The sequence below is a fragment of the Medicago sativa genome, chromosome 6 (genome assembly GCF_051527215.1).
Source record: "Medicago sativa cultivar Bolivia chromosome 6, Bolivia_mono, whole genome shotgun sequence".
NCBI classification, from domain to species: domain Eukaryota; kingdom Viridiplantae; phylum Streptophyta; class Magnoliopsida; order Fabales; family Fabaceae; genus Medicago; species Medicago sativa.
The window spans coordinates 20,528,470-20,548,468 of record NC_140754.1 but is presented as its reverse complement, the minus strand read 5'-3'; the positions used below and the strand labels follow the sequence as shown (position 1 = coordinate 20,548,468).

The window sequence follows — 19,999 nt, the reverse complement described above, 5'->3', positions numbered from 1 at the left end:
TAGTGGATCTCGTAAAAAAAAATATTTAAATAGAGATCATGCAGCAGCTAACCAAAGACTCATTGACGACTACTTTGCCAATGAGCCTACATATGACGATGCAATGTTTCGTCGTCGGTTCCGGATGCAAAAACACGTTTTCCTTCGAATCGTTGGAGACCTTTCAAGTAGTGATAACTACTTCACCCAGCGAGTTGATGCCACCAACAAAGAAGGTATATCACCATTAGCAAAATGTACCACAGCAATGCGAATGTTAGCATATGGTGTGGCAGCAGATGCGGTCGATGAATACATCAAAATTGGAAGTAGTACAGCATTAGAGTGCTTACTTAGATTCTGCAAAGGAATCATACGACTGTATGAGCAAGTGTACTTGAGAGCACCAACCGAAGATGACCTGCAAAAAATACTACATGTTAGTGAAATGCGGGGGTTCCCAGGGATGATCGGGAGTATTGACTGTATGCACTGGGAGTGGAAAAATTGTCCTAAAGCATGGGAAGGTCAATTTACCAGGGGGGATAAGGGAACCACCACAGTTATTCTTGAAGCAGTTGCATCTCATGATCTATGGATCTGGCATGCCTTTTTTGGATGTCCGGGAACGTTGAACGATATAAACGTTCTAGACCGGTCACCAGTGTTTGATGATGTGGAACAGGGAAAGACTCCAAGGGTGAATTTCTTCGTGAATCAACGTCCCTATAATATGACATACTATCTAGCTGATGGTATCTACCCTTCTTATCCAACTTTCGTCAAATCAATTAGACTTCCTCAAAGTGAACCCGATAAGTTATTTGCAAAACAACAGGAGAGCTGTAGGAAGGACATCGAACGTGCTTTTGGAGTGCTTCAAGCTCGATTTAAAATCATCCGTGAACCAGCTCGCTTGTGGGACATAGCCGATTTGGGTATCATCATGAGGTCATGCATCATATTACACAATATGATTGTTGAGGATGAACGAGATACATATGCTCAACGTTGGAGCGATTTTGAGCAATCTGAGGGAAGTGGATCTAGTACACCGCAACCATACTCGACCGAGGTGTTACCCACTTTTGCAAATCATGTGCGTGCTAGATCCGAGTTGCGTGATCCAAATGTTCACCACGCATTGCAGGCAGATCTAGTGAAGCACATATGGACAAAGTTTGGAATGTTTTGAGTTTGAAGATCATTTGTATCGTACTAAATAAATTACGTGTGTGTTGTGTGCTTGTTTGTTGTCTTGCATTTTAAGCTAATCGTGTGTCGCGTGCTTAGTTTGTTGTATTGCATTTTAAGTTAAGAAAATAAAAATAAATCATTTAAAAAAATATTGTTTTTTTAAAAAAATTATTTGTATTATTTTAATTTAATTATAATCGATAATTATAATTTTATGCAATTATAAAAACAAAAATTAAATAAGAATAAGAAATAAAAAGTGGTGGGGTAGGGTGTTGAATGAAAACTATTGGAGTGGTAAAAATTGAATGGGTGTTGAATTAAGAGAGAGAAAATGATGTGGAGTGTTGGGAATTGAAAAAGTGGGTGTTGAAGGTTATTGAATAATTTTTGCCATTGGACATGGTCTAATGATGAAGTACTGTAACACATGATAGACATATAATTGATAGGGTTACTGTAACACATGATAGACATATAAAGAAGCACCTAATGATGAAGTACTGTAACACATGATAGACATATAAAGAAGCACCTAATGATGAAGTGATAATTCAAGTTTGATAGGGTTACTTATTGATAGGGTTACTGTAACATCTTTTTTTGCTAGTGGCCGGGGTTTGAACCCCGGACCTTGCATATTTTATGCATTGTCTCAACCAACTGAGCTAAGCTCACGAGGACATAGGGTTACTTATCTAATAAGTCATAAGGTAGTTATGAGTTTGTTATAATTGTTTACATTTTAGCTACTTAGCTATATTATTTTTTGTTTATAAGTATATGGTGGATTTACTTAGTTATATATTTTTTTTTATGAAACTAAATCTCTTTCTCTATAGGGTTTTTTTCTAGATTACCCTCTTTTGTTTAGGGGGTATTTACCCCCTCATGATATCAACCAATCAAAATGTAATATACAATGACAACATTAAATGTCAAATAAATGAGTCAATTTTTTCTAAAAAAAAATCAATTTTAATCATAAGGTAACTTTTAATACTTTTAATTTTTATTTAATTATAGACAAAATTACATTAGAGGTCCTTTATCTTATTTATTTGTAACACTTTGGTCCTTTATCTTTATTTTTTTCAGTTTAGGTCTTTTATCTCTCATAAAAGCACATATAAATCCTTTTTCTCATTTTTTTATTAAAAAAATACATTTTTATTTTTTAAAATATATTTTTATTAAAAATGAAAAAAAAAAACCCAGAAGTATGATGAAGATGTTCATCATCTTCATCTTCTTCCTTTGAATCTTCATCATCTTCATTGAATCAACAAAATTTTTACACAAATATATCTCCAAATATCATGAATTAATGCTATGTTCACCTCAAATCTTCTTTTAAACACAAAAATCAAAACCCTATAGAGAAAGAGATTTAGTTTCATCACAAAAAAAATATTTAGTTTTATAAATTGTCACACCGTATATTATATTATATTATATTATATTATATTATATTATATTATATTTTATTATATTATATTATATTATATTATATTATATTATATTATATTATATTATATTATATTATATTATTATTATTATTATTATTATTATTATTATTATTATTATTATTATTATTATTATTATTTTCTAACTCAATATTCAAACTCGGCATAAAAATAACTTCAAAATTAAGAGCAGCTTTGCACATAAATTTTGTTGTTTCCAGAACAATCTTAACTTTCGTAAAGCCTAACCCTTCCACCAGTGACTAAGCCTCCACCATCCTCCTTGCAACATTTGTGTAATTAAGGTTTTGATTTTTGTGTTTAAAAGAAGATTTGAGGTGAATATAACATTAACTCACGGTTTTTGGAGATATATTTTAGTAGAATTTTTTTTGATTTAAAGAAGATGATGAAGATTCAAAGGAAGAAGATGAAGATTGTAATACCCGTCATGTAAAAATTTAGTATCAGTTATTCTATCCTTGGAATTTTTAAGAGAAGGACTTAATGATAATTGTGCGTAAGACTGTTCAGGACCAAATCATATTATTCCAATGGACTTATTATCACGCATAAATCTTTCACGGCATTTTACCAGATATTTTTGTTTGAAGAAAAATGTAAAAAAAAATGGGGCAAAAATTGTCATTTTCATCAAGAGATGCATATAAAGACAAAATATATAAACCTTCCACACTTTTCTACACTTTTTACTTGTCGGGAAAAAGTTGCCAATCCACTCAAACATGACGATGTTTCATTAGATATTTTCGATAAAATTTCTATCAAGACATAATAATATCAAATAGGTCAAGAATATAATTTTATCTTGGTCAATTGGTGAAGTAGATAAAATAGTTTTTTTTTTAAAGAATTGTAAATAAAATAGTTTTTTTTAACCAATTAGTGGATAAAATAGTTGACAACACAAAATACGACTAATTATAATTAAGGTGGTAGTTAACTATGCTAGAATCTAAAGTAGGTCTTAGAATTTCAGTTTCTTGAAGAATCAAAGTTGACGAGCCAATGTGCACATAAGAAGATTGAGTTAAACTATCATCTCTTGACAGGAAAAAAAAATTAGATAGAACTTAGGTACTATCTATTTAAAATCAGATAAATCTTTTTTTTTTTTTTTTCCCTATAAAGTACTATCATCTCTTGACAAAAATATACACTATCATCTTAAAAAGCAGACAAAAAGAGGAAAATACTTCATCTAAGTTTTTTGAATTATAATCATATTAAGAATCATAAAAACAAATGGATTGTGTTGAAAGAGATACCTCCGGATAACAACCTGTTAGAGGGTTAGTTACACCAAGGATAGTAAGCATATTCACTCACTTTACCATTGTATAAATACCTATACATAACTGTTACTCATTTTATAATTCAATAAACTCGGATTCACGAGTTCTCTCTCTGCGACTTGACTAAGGGATTAATCATTTAGGTTAAGAGGATAGTCCCTCTATCACTTATTCTATTTGGGCCATGTGACACTTCGTTAGTTTTTTTTTAATGTTTAGACTTATAGCATAGACCGAAATCAATTCTATTAGAAAGATTGGATACTGGAACCAAACAAAAAAATTTGAAAGCACCAAAACCAAAAAGTGGTGTAATTGCGGGACAAATGATATATTTAAGCCAAATATAATTGAAAGAGCAATGATGAATCAAGGTGCCATCATCTCGATGGAGGTATGTTCACTATTAACTCAACTTATAGATACTTGTATGGCTCTATTCTCCCTAATCTCTTGTGGGGAAGCCTTGCATCGTCAAAAGCCATTGATTTTTCATAGAAATTGCTCCATGCTCGACTTCCAATTGGAGCTAACTTATTCAAGAGGCGTGTCTTTGGTGATGGCTTTGAACCGAATTTATACAACATGTATACATTTTTTAGTTGGTTTGGTGTTTCTCTAGTGGTTTTGAAAGATCATTATGTCTTGATGGAATTTTTTTTGTTCCATATTTTACCAAGGGAAGGGTTTGAACAGGCTATTGACGATATATCATGCAACATTGTGGATAATTTTGAGAACAAAGAATGACTATATCTCCTTTTTGAAAGTTGTTGTGGTTGATGAGTTCGTTGATTCAATTAAATGTGTACATTGGAGGTGGTTAGTGTACACGAAAAAATGTGGTTCATGTTTATACTACAAACGAGTTTCCAATCTTTTAGATCGTATCTTTAAGAAATGGTTTATCCTTCTTTTGTACTTAATCCTAAATTGTGGGCATAGTACCATTTCGAATTTTGTCTACTATCAATATAATAAACTTTTGTTGTAAAAAAAAAAAAAACTATCTAATTTATATTGTGTTCATAAAGCTATCATCAATAAAAAAACACATTGCATTGAATGGGTTTAAAACCTTAGCACACTATCATTTAGAGCACATAGCATGGAAAGCAAATGAGGTAAACATGACTTAATTCAAAAGCTAGTTAAAAATGTTTAAATGATTCTGACAAAATACTACATCAAGTACACGTATGCCTAAGAATCATTGAAGAAAAAACAGTAGTGCATCTCAAAATTGGGAAATCCAGAAGAACTCCTCCAATCATATTCCTTCGTGGACCAACCATAGAGATATGTTATTGAAATGAAGCAAACAAATAATACCGAATGTAGACAAATATTACATCAAATACAATGTCCAAGAATCATTGAAGCAAGACAATAGTGCATTGAAAATGGCAGTCACAAAATATATTTTTTTTTGAAAAAGCCAGTCACAAAATATTTGGCTCAAACTAGATATGAATAGTCAGTGAAATCAACAAACAACTTGTAATTACAAACACTTAAACAACACATAATCAGCCATGGAGAGGGAAATCATATATATGGATATTGTGAGGCAACCTAAGTCAGTAATGAGGATACTATCAAGTAATAATCTAGCTACGGTGGCTATTAGACCGCGAGAGAGGCCAAGAAGTAAAAAAAATACTAAACTCAAAACGTGTAGTTACCTTTGCATTAAGAGTAAATACAAAGAGTTGTATATGTTAAATCTCCTATCATTACAGGCTCATTGTGAACTAAATGAAAATAGTTGTTATAGAGTTATGTATGAGGCTGAAATCCAATACATTACTATCTTAAAACATCGATTCTTTAAAATGGGCTGTGTTGAAAAAGTGAGAAAACATTATGTTGGTTCATGGCTGGATTTGGGGGATAATTCTTCCCATACATCTATCTATGAGCCAAAATAATTTTTTGAGTCTTTTTCAACACATACTTTAAAAAATGGTCGTTTTAAAATATAAAGCATTGGATATTTGGGCTACATATTAATTCTATAACAACCATTGGACATCTAATTTACGATGATATTCTAATAATCGGAAATATAACATATGATTCTAGAATCTTTGAAGTTAACAAAAATACTAATCATCAAGCACAAGATCTCTTCATCTTAAAAGCAAGGATCATATCTTGATCCCAACATAATTTTGGAACATATAGCTCGAATCTTCAAACATAGAAATTTAATCTTTTACATGAAATTAAGACTCGGGCTTAATCTTCCAATGTAATTTTTTTTATAGAACATTTTTTGTGGTTTCCGGGGTTTGAACTCAGACCTTGCATATATTATGCATAATCCTTATCAATCGAGCTAAGCTCACGGGGACTTTTTGTTATATAACATGTACTTAAGATAAACATGAACATAAATATAAAACTTGAAGATAAATAAAATGCTCCAATATAAATATAGAGCATCAAAATAAATAATTTGCTTGAAAACAAGAAAGGGCTATAAATAAAGAGATTTAGTTTAATAAAGAGATTGACCACAAACATGAATCATCTACTATCTGCTATTTTAGCAATCACAGATCACATAATGGTCCCAACATGAATTTGGGGACACAAAATTTGTACCTTTAAGCAAATGAAAAATTTGAACTTTACCACACACATTAAAGTTTAGCATTACTCTCGAATATAAAACAAAAAGATTGAATTTTTAAGAGTAGAAATCGAGACTTTACCATGAGATAGTAACTTTGTTGCAAGGCATAAACCTTTGATATAGTTCTTTCTTATACATATAAAGTTTAGCGTTTTGAATCTTAACATAACTTTAAGAGGCTTGAACATAAGTATATAGCTTGAACGACAAAATAAACGCTTAAACTTAACTAAAATTTTAAACATAAATATAGAACTTGAAAAACAAAATAAATGCTTAAACATAAATATAGAACTTAAACTTAACATGTACCAAAAAAAAGAACTTAAACTTAACAAAAAAGAAAAGACAACTTGGTAGAAGTCGAATTAATGAGATAAGATGGGTAGAAGAAATTGAAGTTATGCACCCACACACATACCAACTTGGTGGGGAGAGAGAGGGAGAGACAATACAAATTTTTCTCTAAATGTTTTCTAAGTGTCTAACATGCATAATAAACGGGAGGAATGACGAAGTATTTATAGAGGAAGACAATAAGTGTCTTGGTTCTCATGTAGTTTCGATCCTTGTGAGGGCTTGGTTGGTCATTTTCCCCCCTTGATTAGGGCTTGATGGGTCATTTTCTCTTATTTCCTATCTAATATCTATTTGTCCACATCTCATTTTTCCTTACATAAATCTTTCATGTGTCATTTCCTTCTTTTGTTGGTAAGGACTAAAGACCATTCAACAATGTAATTTGACCAGTTAACCGTAAATATTATGCTGATAAATTTCCATGAACTTATGGATAATTATTTTATCAAATAAAATACATGTGTGGGGAAACATATTCACACAAATATTTTCTTTTTAGAAAATTACAAACTTATTTGAATTCTAAGTTCATATGAATTTTACTCGTTGAGTAAAAATTTGCCGCATGTCATAATGCAGCGATATTTCGTGAAAGATTTTTGATGGAATTTCAGCCATGACAAAAAATAATATCTAATATGTTATGAATATAATTTTATCTTATAAAAGTAATAAATCACTTCATTAATAGATAACATTTAAGACAATACAAAATCTGACTTATTATAATTATAGTCATACATTTAATCCAGTTCCTTTAGCAGATGGCTGCTTTCACCCAAAAAAAACTTGCCCTTTGGTGGGTTGTTCTTGATAATGTAGTACTCTCTTCTCGGCCATCATCTTGGATCCAAGTTAACTTGGTTTCCTTAAAGTGTGTGTGATGATTTAGTTAAAACTATCATGATGATTTAGTTGCTAGACTGCAAAATGTAGCTTTGTTAGGCAAGCTTGTTTTGGTTCTTTTTGTTGTTGTTCATGATACTGCTTTAAAAATTAGTGGTTTAATGGTGTATGTCATTTAAATTTGTTAAAACTATAACTGGCTCTTGAACCCTCCCCCAAGAATCATCACAGAAGTTTGCAGTGGGTTTGAAACTACATGTTCTTGCTAGCATTCCATTTTTGTTTGGAAATTTCTTCATGGATCAATCCCAACAAAATATGTATTATTTCATAGAGGGGTCTACAATTCATCTATATGTTCTAGATATGAGTCCTTCCTAGAGTCCATGGATCATTGTTTATTTTTATGTGTCGAATCAGTGGTTGCTTGGAAAAAAAATTGGGTTAGAGAGCGCCCTTCCAGTTACAAGAGTTGATTGATTTGAATGGTGTAGAGATGTAGTCCTCAAGCAAGGGATTTGATTGCGCGAAAGGAACATTTTTTTAACAACATCAAGTCACCCGTTCATAACAGTGTTACAAAGATTTCCTCTCCACTGAGTTCATTCTCCACAGCTTTTAGAATTGATACTCCTACCTCTGTAGTTTATGTTCCTCTTATGGTAGCATGAACTCGTCCTCACGAGGGGTGCTTTTGTCTAAATGTTGATAGTAGCTAATTAGGTTCGACTAATCAAGGAGGTTTTGGTGGTTTACTCATAGATATTGATAATGATGACAAGTTTCTTTTGGGGTTATGTGGATCCATAGGTGTTGCTAGCATCCTTCATGCAAATATTATAGTTATATGTCATGATTTAAATCTTTGTTGGGATGTCGGTGATAGGAGAATTAACTATTTTCAGACTCACTTCGTTCAGTTACTGTTATCAAAGATGGTGTCTCTATCCAACATCAGTTTGCAAATGAAATATCTTTGGTTTGTCAATTGCTTGCCAAAGATTGGATCGTCACACTCGAGCATACTCTTAGAGAAGGTAACGTTTGCCGATGAGCTAGAAAATATGGAAGCTAATTCTCCTATCTATTTGGCTCAATTGTCTGACCCGCCTTCTACTTTGATACAGATGTTCATTGTTGTCAAACCCGTCTTGTTCTTTGTCACGGATGCCCTCTGCAAATGTGTGGGGAGTAATCTTCGCCGGGGATTGGTTTCCTTTTTCTTTCTTGTTTTTGTTTTTGTTTTTAATTCTCTTCGTTTGCCAATTTTTTTTTTTTGTCTCTAGCGCCATAACAACTCGATCATGCTTGTACCCCGACCATTCTCAGCTTCATCACCACCCTGACAGCCATTGCTAAGTTGGCCTTTGCGTGTTGTCTCAAGATCTAGTTGACGTCTCAATTTTCCTCCTTTCAATTTATACATTCAACATTCATAATTGAATCTATTCAAATTATGATGTAATGAGATTTATGGGTATTGTAGTGCTTCAATGTTACACTACATGCTTGCCATGGAATTGTTTTTCGTTCATTCTCTTTACAAATTTTGTTAGGAAAATAGGTTGATAAATAAATATCTTGGTGCACTTCAGAGAATATCTAATAATCCCGTTGCCCATGGCAACGGAGCAGTGGGACGTATTGCCGTTGAGCACAATGAAAGACTTGGCATCAACGAGGTGCTACAATGGCAGGCATCGACGGTGTTTTCAGAGTCATTCAAAACTGAAAGGTTTTTAATTAAAAAACAAGTTGACCAACAAAGTTTTAATCCGAGCCATCAAAATATTTTGCCATGTGGCAAACATCTGCTAAAGGAGCTGGATTAAATGTAGGAGAAAGGAAATGAAGCAGATTTGGACAAAGTTGCTGAGCCAATGTGTGCACAAGATTGAGTTATATTTCATTAAAAAACAAAAGGCTATACAATTTAAGCCATTTATTCAAATCATTAGTTACAAGCAAATAAATAAAAAGTATTATATCATTGATTTAACAAAAACTATCAACTGAGGAAGATTATCAAGAAACAAAGTAAAAATTGCACCTAGTACAAAAATCAAAATAAAAGCAAGTATTATTTTAACAATATATGCTGAGCTTATTTGGTTAGGTTCTCTGCTTTTAGCACCTGAAACCTGGAGAAAGAAAGTAAACAAATAAAGGTTTAGTTAATCATTCATAAGTTAAAACAATATAAAAGGAAAATTAATAATTTCTACAAAAAAAAAACACTAGAAGTGATGGCATTCATGCAAAAGGGTACAAAGTTATGTTTTTAGTTTAATATGAAAATAAACTTACATGTCTTGGTGTCTGCTTTGCCATTCCTTTTCTCTGTTCTTCTGCAAACAATAATGAAACATTTCTCAATTATTCGAAAATGGCTCTTAACATCGGTGAAACAAGTCATAGATCATTGCTTTCATGGAAATTTTTGTTAGCTGTTTTTTATTTAAATTCTGAAACTATGCTTAAATGTATGTACTCAAAAGATTTAAAAAAGAAAACGCTCATCAAAATATAACAGATAAAACTATATACACACGAGCGGGTTGAACACACAACTAATTGAAATACAAAAGTTAAACCCTTAACGTTAGATTTGAGTCAATCACAGAATAATAACTTGATGCCCTCAATTATTTGACTTATAGCCTAAATCACATTATTCATTGATTTTCAATTTGATCAAATAGTTCCCATGTAAATAACATACAACCTCTCGCGTCGCTCTGCTAGGGTTTCACCCTAGTAGGATTTGTGGCGTATAATTCCATTCCAATCCCCTTGTTGTTAGTGTAGTTGAGATCGAGTGCTGGGTCACCCTCATGGATTCGTGTTGCGATCAGAGGAAGGTCGCCAGAATTACTTTTCGCAGTCAAGGTCGAGAGTTTCAAGCAGGATCACTAGGTTTTTCGTGTTGGGCTGGCCATTTTGTAGGGCCTTGTTGAAATGGGTCGGGTTTGGTGAAAAAGACCATTTTCACCCGTTTCTTCTTTCCTTCCTCACTTAGTACCACGACAAACTGATCAATGCTCATTATTTCCTCACATTGCGACGTTCTCACCCATTCAACCTTCTCTCCGCTTTCTGTGGACAGAAACGCCGAAATCGCCATACTCCCTGCGACGCCGGAACCACGTACTCCTTGCTACGCAGGTAGCTTCTCCACCATTTTCTGTTCTCTCCTCCTCCCTGCAACAAGCTTCCCCCACAGCCCTGTCACGCAGGAAGTCAACTCTCCCATTAGACCCTGTTCATGTGGGCTCCTCTTTCACATTGGATTTATCTTCTCATTCCTCTTCCTATAGTGAGTCCAATGAAAATAAACCCATCACAATATATTTTTCTTCGTTGTCACTAGTTGTGAGCCCTCCCCCAAAACAACCGCCGTTAGTAGGGACCATAGTTACATCAGACGTTGAAAATCATACAAGCCAAAGGATCTCTTATTCACAACTACTTGAGGATGTCATCCCTCCACCGAATCTCCACCAAAACCACCAAATTTAACATTAGTATGGACAAAGGGTGTTGTTGAGTTGTTTGTGAAAATAGTCATAGAATCAACAACATTGTGTGGAAAATCACAGTATGTGTGCAGAGAATTGTGGCTGAATCATTTTTCAGTATACTATCCTATCTGCAAATGCTTACTAATCATAGGGCCAAGTTGGACTTTTGCAAGACCGCTAATAGTCAAACTGTGTCTGCAGTGAGCCAGTGACCACAGTTTGTTGTAATTGGAGATAGGATGTTAGAATATGAAAATTGGCTTGTTGCCTCTAACTAACTTTTGTACCCATTCTATGGCTTGTTGCCCGGCTGAATAAACTTGCTTGTAATGATCCTAATTATAGCATGAGAATGAAATTTTTCTTTTCTTACCTAATTAATCAACAACAACAAACAAGTCTTATCCCACCAAGTAAGGTCGGCTACATGAATCAAATTACTTCATAATGGTCTATCATAAACAATATTTAGATCCAACTCATAAATCTCTAAATCTTTCCTAATAGTTTCTCTTATAGTTTTTCTAGGTCTTCTTCTACCTCTTGCAATCTGACTATGCTCCGTCTGATCAACTCTCCTTACTATAAAATCTACATGTCTTCTCTCACGTGCCCAAACCACCCACGCCTATTTTCCACCATCTTTTCTACTACAAGTGCTACCTCAACTATCTCTCTAATGTTGTCATATCTTAATCATACCCCGTCTAGTCTTACCACACATCCAACACAACATCATCATCTCCGCTACGCTACGCTTACTTTATTCTCGTGTTGGTTCTTACATGATTTATCAATGTGAATGAAAATACCATTCCACACTAGTCTAAAATATAATAATCATACAGCGCTAACAAATATATTTAACTCAATTTATTGACTATACATACAAATAGATAAAATTAAAATAACATAAACATTAAAATTCTAGGAATAAAAAAAAAAAAAAAAAAAAACTCATAACTAAGTAAAAAAAGGTAAAAGTAATAATAAAAAACTCAAGAAATTGGTGATAATGGAAAATTGAATGAGGTAGAAATTAACATACCAGAAGAAAGAACAGTTTGAAGCTTCCAATTATGACCAAAATTGGAAAGAATGGCGTTTGGTCCAAAAGCGATTGTCTCTTCTTCTTCTTTTCCATCTTTTACAGCTTCAATATGTGCTGCTATTGGAACGGTTCCTTTGAGTTTTCGGTTTATCAGAGCCACCGCAAATCCCGCATCGGTTCCAGGAGCAAACCGGAGTGTCTTGCCGGAGGTTCTGCAGGTAACCTCTAGGAATTGTGGTGAGTCATCTTCTTCTTCAGCCATCGATCGTGTTTTGAGTTTTGAGTTGACTTTTGATGTGAGACAGAGAGATTGTGTTTTTTGGTTTCGTACCTGTGTTGTTTATTTCAAGTCCAGAAACTTTGATCCTTAAATAACTAACTAGTATTTTAGGATTGGGTTTTATTTTTTACTCTCTATCTCAAAATAAATGATTTAATGGACTGTTTTATATTTTTTTTTTGAAGTATGTTTTATATATGTTAATGCACATTTTTATACTTAAATATCTTTGAATTATGTATTAATAATGTTATAAAAAAATTGATTTTTTTTTTTAAAATATCTAGAGACAAATTCAACATCTTTATATGTTAGTACTTTTTTTTTTTGCAAAAAATATGTTAGTACTATTTATTTTAATATAATAGAAGAAAAATATAGTAAAAGTATATCATTAAAGTAGTACACGTAATCAAATTAGATCACTTATGTTATGACCGAGAGAGTTTAAGATAATTTTATTCTTTATCTTTTTTTTTCAATGGATAAATAAATATCTTTTCTCACAGCGCGTTAAAAATTAAATATAAATTACTGTAAGAGTTGGTTGAATATAAATTACTGCAATGGCGAGAATTGATTAAGAATTTCCTTCAAAAAAAAAGAATTGATTAAGAATTAATTGACTTGTTTAAGAGTTGGTTGAATATAAATTACTGTAACTTTTGTTTGGATAAAAGTGAATTGAACAATAAATTCAATGTTATAATCAATTGTAGAAGCTAAAAGTTACAAATTTTAGTTATAAGCATAATCATTTCTACAAATACTGTCAATTCTAGTTTTTTTTTTTTTTTAGAAATTCCACTTTTTTTAAGAGGAGGAAATAACATTCATTCATTGAAATGTTAAAATACAACGATACAATCAAAAAGATTGTCAGTTAGGACATTTAGGACATTCCTCATCCATAAATTATGACTAAGGATACATATTGAACTTTCAGAAGACATTAAGGCATTGACAAAACAAAATCCAAATCGTAACAACCAGGTATTCTCTACACGCAACTGCAAAGACTAATGCATCGATCCGAGTATATTGTGTTTTAAATTTTACGTCAGTATAACTTTTGTTTTTTAATACTATTCTTTTCAAATTTAGAAAACATTTATATGAAACATAATTTTACTCTTCTAAGACATCTAAATTTCATCATCCAAACATACCATTAATGCTTTAATCAAGAATTAAACATTTGTTAAAGAAAGAAACAACAAATCAAGAATTACACATAAGTTATTTTTTAAAACTGATTCTCTTCAAATGGAAAACTTGGGTGGGGATGGGGAGGTAGGAAAATCAAACATAACCAGAGAATGAATATAAGTTAACACCTCTACAAACCAAAACATCATAATCTCGAGTCATGATAATTACAGTATGCATATAAGAAGAATAAACCTTATACAGAGAATGAGTGAAATATCCAGTAATTAATACAATCAAAATGTAGCATAGAAAAACAAACAACCATCATTCAGCCAAATGTTGCAATGAGGAAAGATTTGTAGATGCTCATGAACTTGGCCACAAATGCTGCCAATGTAGAGACAAAAAAAGATGGTCAGCAATCAATTAGATATTGTATAAAGCAATAACTTATATCCCAATCTATACCCACTTTGTATAAACTTATTGCTATAATCCATGTTTATGGCTGAGAGCAGAGACAAATCTCTCAAAGCACCAAGACCTATTTAAAGTACTAATCTTTTCAACAAATGTTCTTCTATACATTAGTTTCAAATTTTTCCTGGACCACATGTTTAGGGATTCTAGTCATCTGTCAACTCTGCCACACCATATTGGTGCTATAACCCATATTTACTTTTTATAAACATGTAGGTGTAAACACACACGTAGACTGATGAGTATCCAAGTACTTTAGCTATCAAAGAGGAAGAGCCATGCTACTTAAATACTCAACTAAGCATTTGATACTACTCAACGTGAGACTCAAACATCCCAAAATAGCAAGTCCTTATCAATCCCAAAAGTAAATATAGACAGTGTTTGAATTAGAAATCGTGACCGGTTTATACTAAGTATGCATAGACAGCACATAAGCTCAAAAAGATGTCACTGTAAATCTCATATTGCACATTAAGGTCAAACTCAAAGCACCTTCGATGTGAAAAATGGCCTTTTGTCCAAGGCGCATCCTATGTTCCTGTTTCAATGAGGGGAAAAAAGAATCAGCAACTCCATACTTAGAAACAATATAGAAGTAAGAAAGGGTAGACAAAATCTTTACCTATGAATTTATTTAATTTCAAGGAAATGAGGAGTGTATGGTGGGGAGAGGGGTGCATATAAAATGAAAAGAATAATGACTAACATAGTTATTTATATTACTTATAATTAATATTACTTAAAATAATAAGATTTTTTTTTTTATTTTCACTAGGAATTTGGTTATTGGCCGATTTTGACTTTGTACTTTCCAATATTTGAACGATTGTGCAAAGATTCAGAACAATTAAGAAGATGAATGCTAATACACCAAAAGTGCATAGCAGAACTACATACGAACTATTGCTTGAGTTTACAAATTTATGTAAAACAAATACAGCAGGCCAGAACTCTTGCACTTACATAATATGCTGCCCAATGGCAAACTTCGTGCTTCAGTTCAGCATCCAGTTTCCTCAAAAGCTCATAAAGTAGCCTCTGAACAAACAAAATGATGTTAAAAGTCAAGTATGAACGGAAAAAAACAAACTTACATAGGGACAGCTTAAAGCGACACATTTACCTTCAAAATTATCTCTGGAGGAATACAGTTGATTAGAAGCTCATACAACTTTCCTCGAACTTGAAACAACCTAAAATATATAACACGGGAAATGAAAGATGCATTGCATGTAAGTAACTAAAAGTAAAAGATAGTTGACAGCATATTCGGGTAGGTGATTCATAAAACTGATTAACTTCAAGGTTCAGTATAACATTTTGTTTATCATGAAAAATCAGAAAACTATATGCAAAGTGCAAACCTTTTTGGGCTCTGTTCCTTCATTATGTCGGATGCAATTTCTGAAATATATTCCTCCCAGTCCATTGGGGGAATTGTTTGTTTGTCAGTGAAAGGATACCTTCAAGTAACACATGTTACAACATGCAAAAGAGATAGCTGTTAATAGTTATCCATAAAACAAATCTTTGAAAAGTAAGTGAAGATCTGAGATTAAGCATCACATATTAATTGAGAAGCTTGTGGAGCTTACTGTTGGACACGGCAAGTCTCAAATGATAATATGGCCCTCCTCAAATTCCGATTTGATTTCTCTGCTATACGAGCAGCAAAACCAGAAGGAAGTTGTAGCCCTTCTTTCTTACCAATGAACTGTAAAACTTCAACAATCTGCCACACTCCAAATATTTAGTAAAGATGAACATTCAACTTATAAAATGGATATGCTAGACAATATGAGTAGAAAGTATATAAAATAACAAAATATAGTCCATTGACATCATATTCTATGGTGGATGCTCATTTGATAAATATTATACAGAAAGTTCGGAATCCTATGAATGCCTTTGGCATGATCCTTATAGTAACTGGAGTAAAAATAAGGAGAGCAGTATCAGAGTCAAATAACCTAACTATCCCATCCATATTCAGGCTTTTTTTTAGTTTTCAAGGAAGTACTTGGCCTAACCACAATGTTTATAAAAGAGAACTTGGCCGAATCAATGTTTATAACAGAGACCGCGGCCGAATCCCAGAAAGTGATATAGAAGCCCTTCACTAAAACTACAAAAGCATTCTATAATCTAAATCAACGTTTTCAAGTGGACTAAAGCATAACAAATCACTATTGTCCGTGGCCGTGATATGCCCATCAATGTTGTCAAATAGCGAGGCTATAGCATTAGCACTATAACATAGAGGAATTTGAACAAAACTATTATCTTACGTGACCCGCAGTTGACAACGCCGATCTAAAACGGAAACTAACTTTCTGAGTTTCTTAACCAGCATGTCATAATATGTCTTAACATGGAATAACTCCTAACAAATTGAAAAAAACAAAAATAAAAAATTTATGAAGTATGGACCTAACCTACTATCATCTTGCAATACCAACAACCATGTGATAGAACATCATTCATCTATGGGAAATAACTAACAAGCAAAATATGAAAATAATATGGAAAACAATTAAACAGCTTACTACTAATAACCCTGCCAGAAAAAACAATCGTCCCAATGCTTGAAAAAAGCCAAAACAAACATAATTCTTTTCATTCCAATGTCACTGTTGCAGATTTAAAATTTACTAACCTGTTCTTCACTTGGTGCATTTATTCGTACATTAAGACAACGGGAGCGGATGGCTTCTGTGACTCTTGAAGAACTATTGCAACATAAAATTAATCTGCAATAAGCACTGTATTTCTCCATCGTTCTGCGGAGAGAATGTTGGGCTTCTCTAGAGAGTTTGTCCACATCATTAAGCACCAGCACTGATAGAGAAGAAAACGAAATATCAGCTTGAAAAATGAAGTAAACTAACGGATAAAAAAGGTAACGTGAATGCTGGTAGACCTAAACATGTATCATACAAGCGAAGATGGAAGCACTAAGATATAGTATGAAAACACAGACAGCAAGTATGTTACCTTTAAATCCTTTCTTCCCTTTAGCATCAATAGGTCTATTTTTAGCCATTTCTTTGATTATTTCTTGAACAATGTATCTGTCCTGAAAGCCTGCATCGCTTGGAGTCATTTCGATATGATTGGCACTTGATAGTGTTGTCAGTTCTAAATCAATAGATCTACTCCCAGCCTGAAACCAATTCCGCAGTACTTCAAAGTTAAAATAAATAAGCCAAATGAAAACCAATGATTCAGTTTAGTGTACACAACAAATCCAACGAAATACAACTCAAAGTATTGCCTCAACAGTGGCACCACCAAGAATAATAACTTAAAGCTGAACGAGTGCTGTGCTACTTCATGAAGTGTTATTCATCACAAATTACTAAGGGTACCAGCAAAATCATCGAAACTCCCAAACAATACATATGTAAGTGTTTCACAAGTTCACAACGACAACACAAAAATATAAGGGTATAGTTTGAGAAAGAATGAAGCTTACATCTACTTTCCATGTCCTATTTTCCACCTTCACCTGAAACACCAACCAACAGAGACGATTTAAAATGGAAACAAATTACAGCACCAAGAAGTAAACAGAAGTAAATCGAACATGAGCATGATATCTATAAACACAAATCTTAGAATTTTAGTCGGGCCTAACTCAACTCTTACAAAACCAGCTTGTAAGGAGATGACTAACTACCCACCACTTATAAACACATTCTCGAGCCTTATCTCATCAAATGTAGCACTCTTAACAACAAACAATCAAAGACTAAAGCTACATTATAACAACAAATGAGAAAGACAACAGGGGAACTAATTAAATTTCTCTAGTTAAACCTTAAATTTTTATTTGTAATGCAACAGGGAAGGTGCTTACACAAGTATCCATTCTAAGAGAATAAACCAAAAACCAACTACATTCTTCAAAATTAATTAGATACACTTTATTCTAATTTTTCTTGTCTAGAACCTCAACTATCTAGAAATCACATTAGACCCTCACTGTCCGTAAAAGTTAAGACTATCCCAACACATTTTGTTTTCACTATCGAGCAAGGTATTGATAAAAAGTCCACTATCTAAGTCACGACATTAAGGTTTTTGATATCTCCACAATCGTGACTAAGTCCTTGTTTGTATAAACAACTTATTTGAAGTTCATTTCATAGCACAAACACTTATTATGATAAGCACTTATGTATAAGTTATTTATATAGCAAAAGATAAAATAAAGTTAAATTTTTTTCAAATACGCTATAATCTATTTTCTTAAATTATTACAAAGAGCTTACGAGAATGAGCTGAAAATAGCTTATGAACAGGTCATAAGTTGTTTTCATAAGTTCTCCCAAATAATCTCACAACATTTATGTCAATAGATAAGCTCAAATATGCCAATCCAAACAGGTCCTAAGATCACATCAGCTGCATTTGACAACAATTCTATGTAATATTAAAAAATCATGTCACCGTTATCGCGATCACAGTTTAAAACCCTATTTAACAAAGAGCCTATTTTTATATTTACAATTATTGAACCAGGTGGTCCATAAGGCCTAGCTCAACTGACAATGCCAATAATGATAAACTGAACACCTTCACCCGAGTTCAAACCCAAGACATTGCAGTTGTGTGTGTGAGTTTCAGGTAGTGATTGTCACTTCGTCTATGGACCCAAAAAAAAAAAAAATTTGAACCCAAGTGTGTACTTTTTATTTTAAAAAAAAAAAAACATTCTAATTGAAACAAACACACTGAAAAGTAACAAAAAAAACAACCTTTTCAGCGCCAGGTCCAAACATTTGGCGGAGAAGAGCCATGATTAGGGTTTTCTTGCCAGAACCTGAAGGACCATAGAACAGCAAATGAGGACAATCATGTTCCGAAACCTGCAATAAAAAAAAAACCCTAACAAAAATTACAAGAATGTTGTATAAGAAACACAATTAAGGAGATTAAATGTGTGAGAAAAATTACCAATTTTTTGAGATTTTGAGCGGTGTCGTTGTGAACTAGAACATTGTCTAGGGTTTTGGGACGATACTTGTCTACCCACAACATCGTTCTTCTCTCTCACTGTGTCAAAATTGTGGTGGCGGGAAAACTACAGCCTTTTATATGCTGATGCTGATGCTGATGATCACTAAGACACTAACTCAATCTATGTATTTTGTGTTACTCCTCCATTTCATAGAGGTCTTAATTGAACTCAGTTCTTGTGACCAATTCGTCATTCGTCTAAGTTTATTAATCATTTGAACTTAATTGTTTAGTTTATTTATTGAGAAATGATAATAAAAAATTTATCATAAGACAATTGTTCAGAAGTTTACAGAGGAAAATTTATATCGGTAATGATGTATGTTAAAAATAGTTCGATATACCAACAATGAAGTCTATGTTTGCTTTCGTGATGGATATGTCAAAATCACGTGGATCGTCGCTATTCTAACATAGCCATTGTAATACCAAACATACATGAATTGATGCGATTAAAAAGAGATTTGGACTTCTAATAGTGATGGTCAGGATTGGAAGTTAGGCCAATGATTTTTGGGTATGGAGAAAATTCGATAAGAGGTCTGAAGCCACGTTACGTGCTCCACGTATTCTCTTATAGAAATTTGTCCTTAGAATAGCTAAATTTTATAAATAAATTAGTTTGCAGTAAACTTACTTTGATGTGATATCAACATGCAATGTGACATGTCTAGTTAACGTGCCA

At 32.9% G+C, this 19,999-nt stretch overlaps 2 protein-coding genes across 3 annotated transcripts in view; both read right to left on the bottom strand.

The window, feature by feature from the left end:
• The window catches only part of LOC146913579 (uncharacterized), a 61,463-nt gene extending 48,713 nt beyond the window's left edge, over positions 1-12,750 (bottom strand). The window contains exons 1-3 of one of the 2 annotated variants that reach the window (XM_085716771.1): positions 12,375-12,750; positions 10,113-10,153; positions 9,691-9,946 (exon numbers count right to left, since the gene is read on the bottom strand). In XM_085716771.1, the coding sequence (XP_085572897.1) occupies positions 9,788-9,946; positions 10,113-10,153; positions 12,375-12,639 (465 nt within the window). In that variant the 5' untranslated portion in view covers positions 12,640-12,750 and the 3' untranslated portion in view covers positions 9,691-9,787. Of the gene's footprint in view, positions 1-9,690; positions 9,947-10,112; positions 10,154-12,374 lie in introns of those variants that run through there. The other variant, XM_085716772.1, reaches the window with a different exon arrangement.
• A 1,212-nt stretch (positions 12,751-13,962) lies between these two features.
• LOC146913578 (replication factor C subunit 3) lies at positions 13,963-19,589 on the bottom strand. Its single transcript, XM_085716769.1, has 11 exons — positions 19,252-19,589; positions 19,053-19,163; positions 17,768-17,800; positions 17,287-17,455; positions 16,949-17,130; positions 15,888-16,024; positions 15,657-15,755; positions 15,416-15,485; positions 15,256-15,330; positions 14,785-14,830; positions 13,963-14,196 (listed from the first exon to the last, which is right to left on the bottom strand). The coding sequence occupies exons 1-11, from the start codon at positions 19,333-19,335 to the stop codon at positions 14,138-14,140; spliced, it is 1,065 nt and encodes a 354-aa protein (XP_085572895.1). The 5' UTR covers positions 19,336-19,589; the 3' UTR covers positions 13,963-14,137.
• Positions 19,590-19,999: the final 410 nt, after the last annotated feature.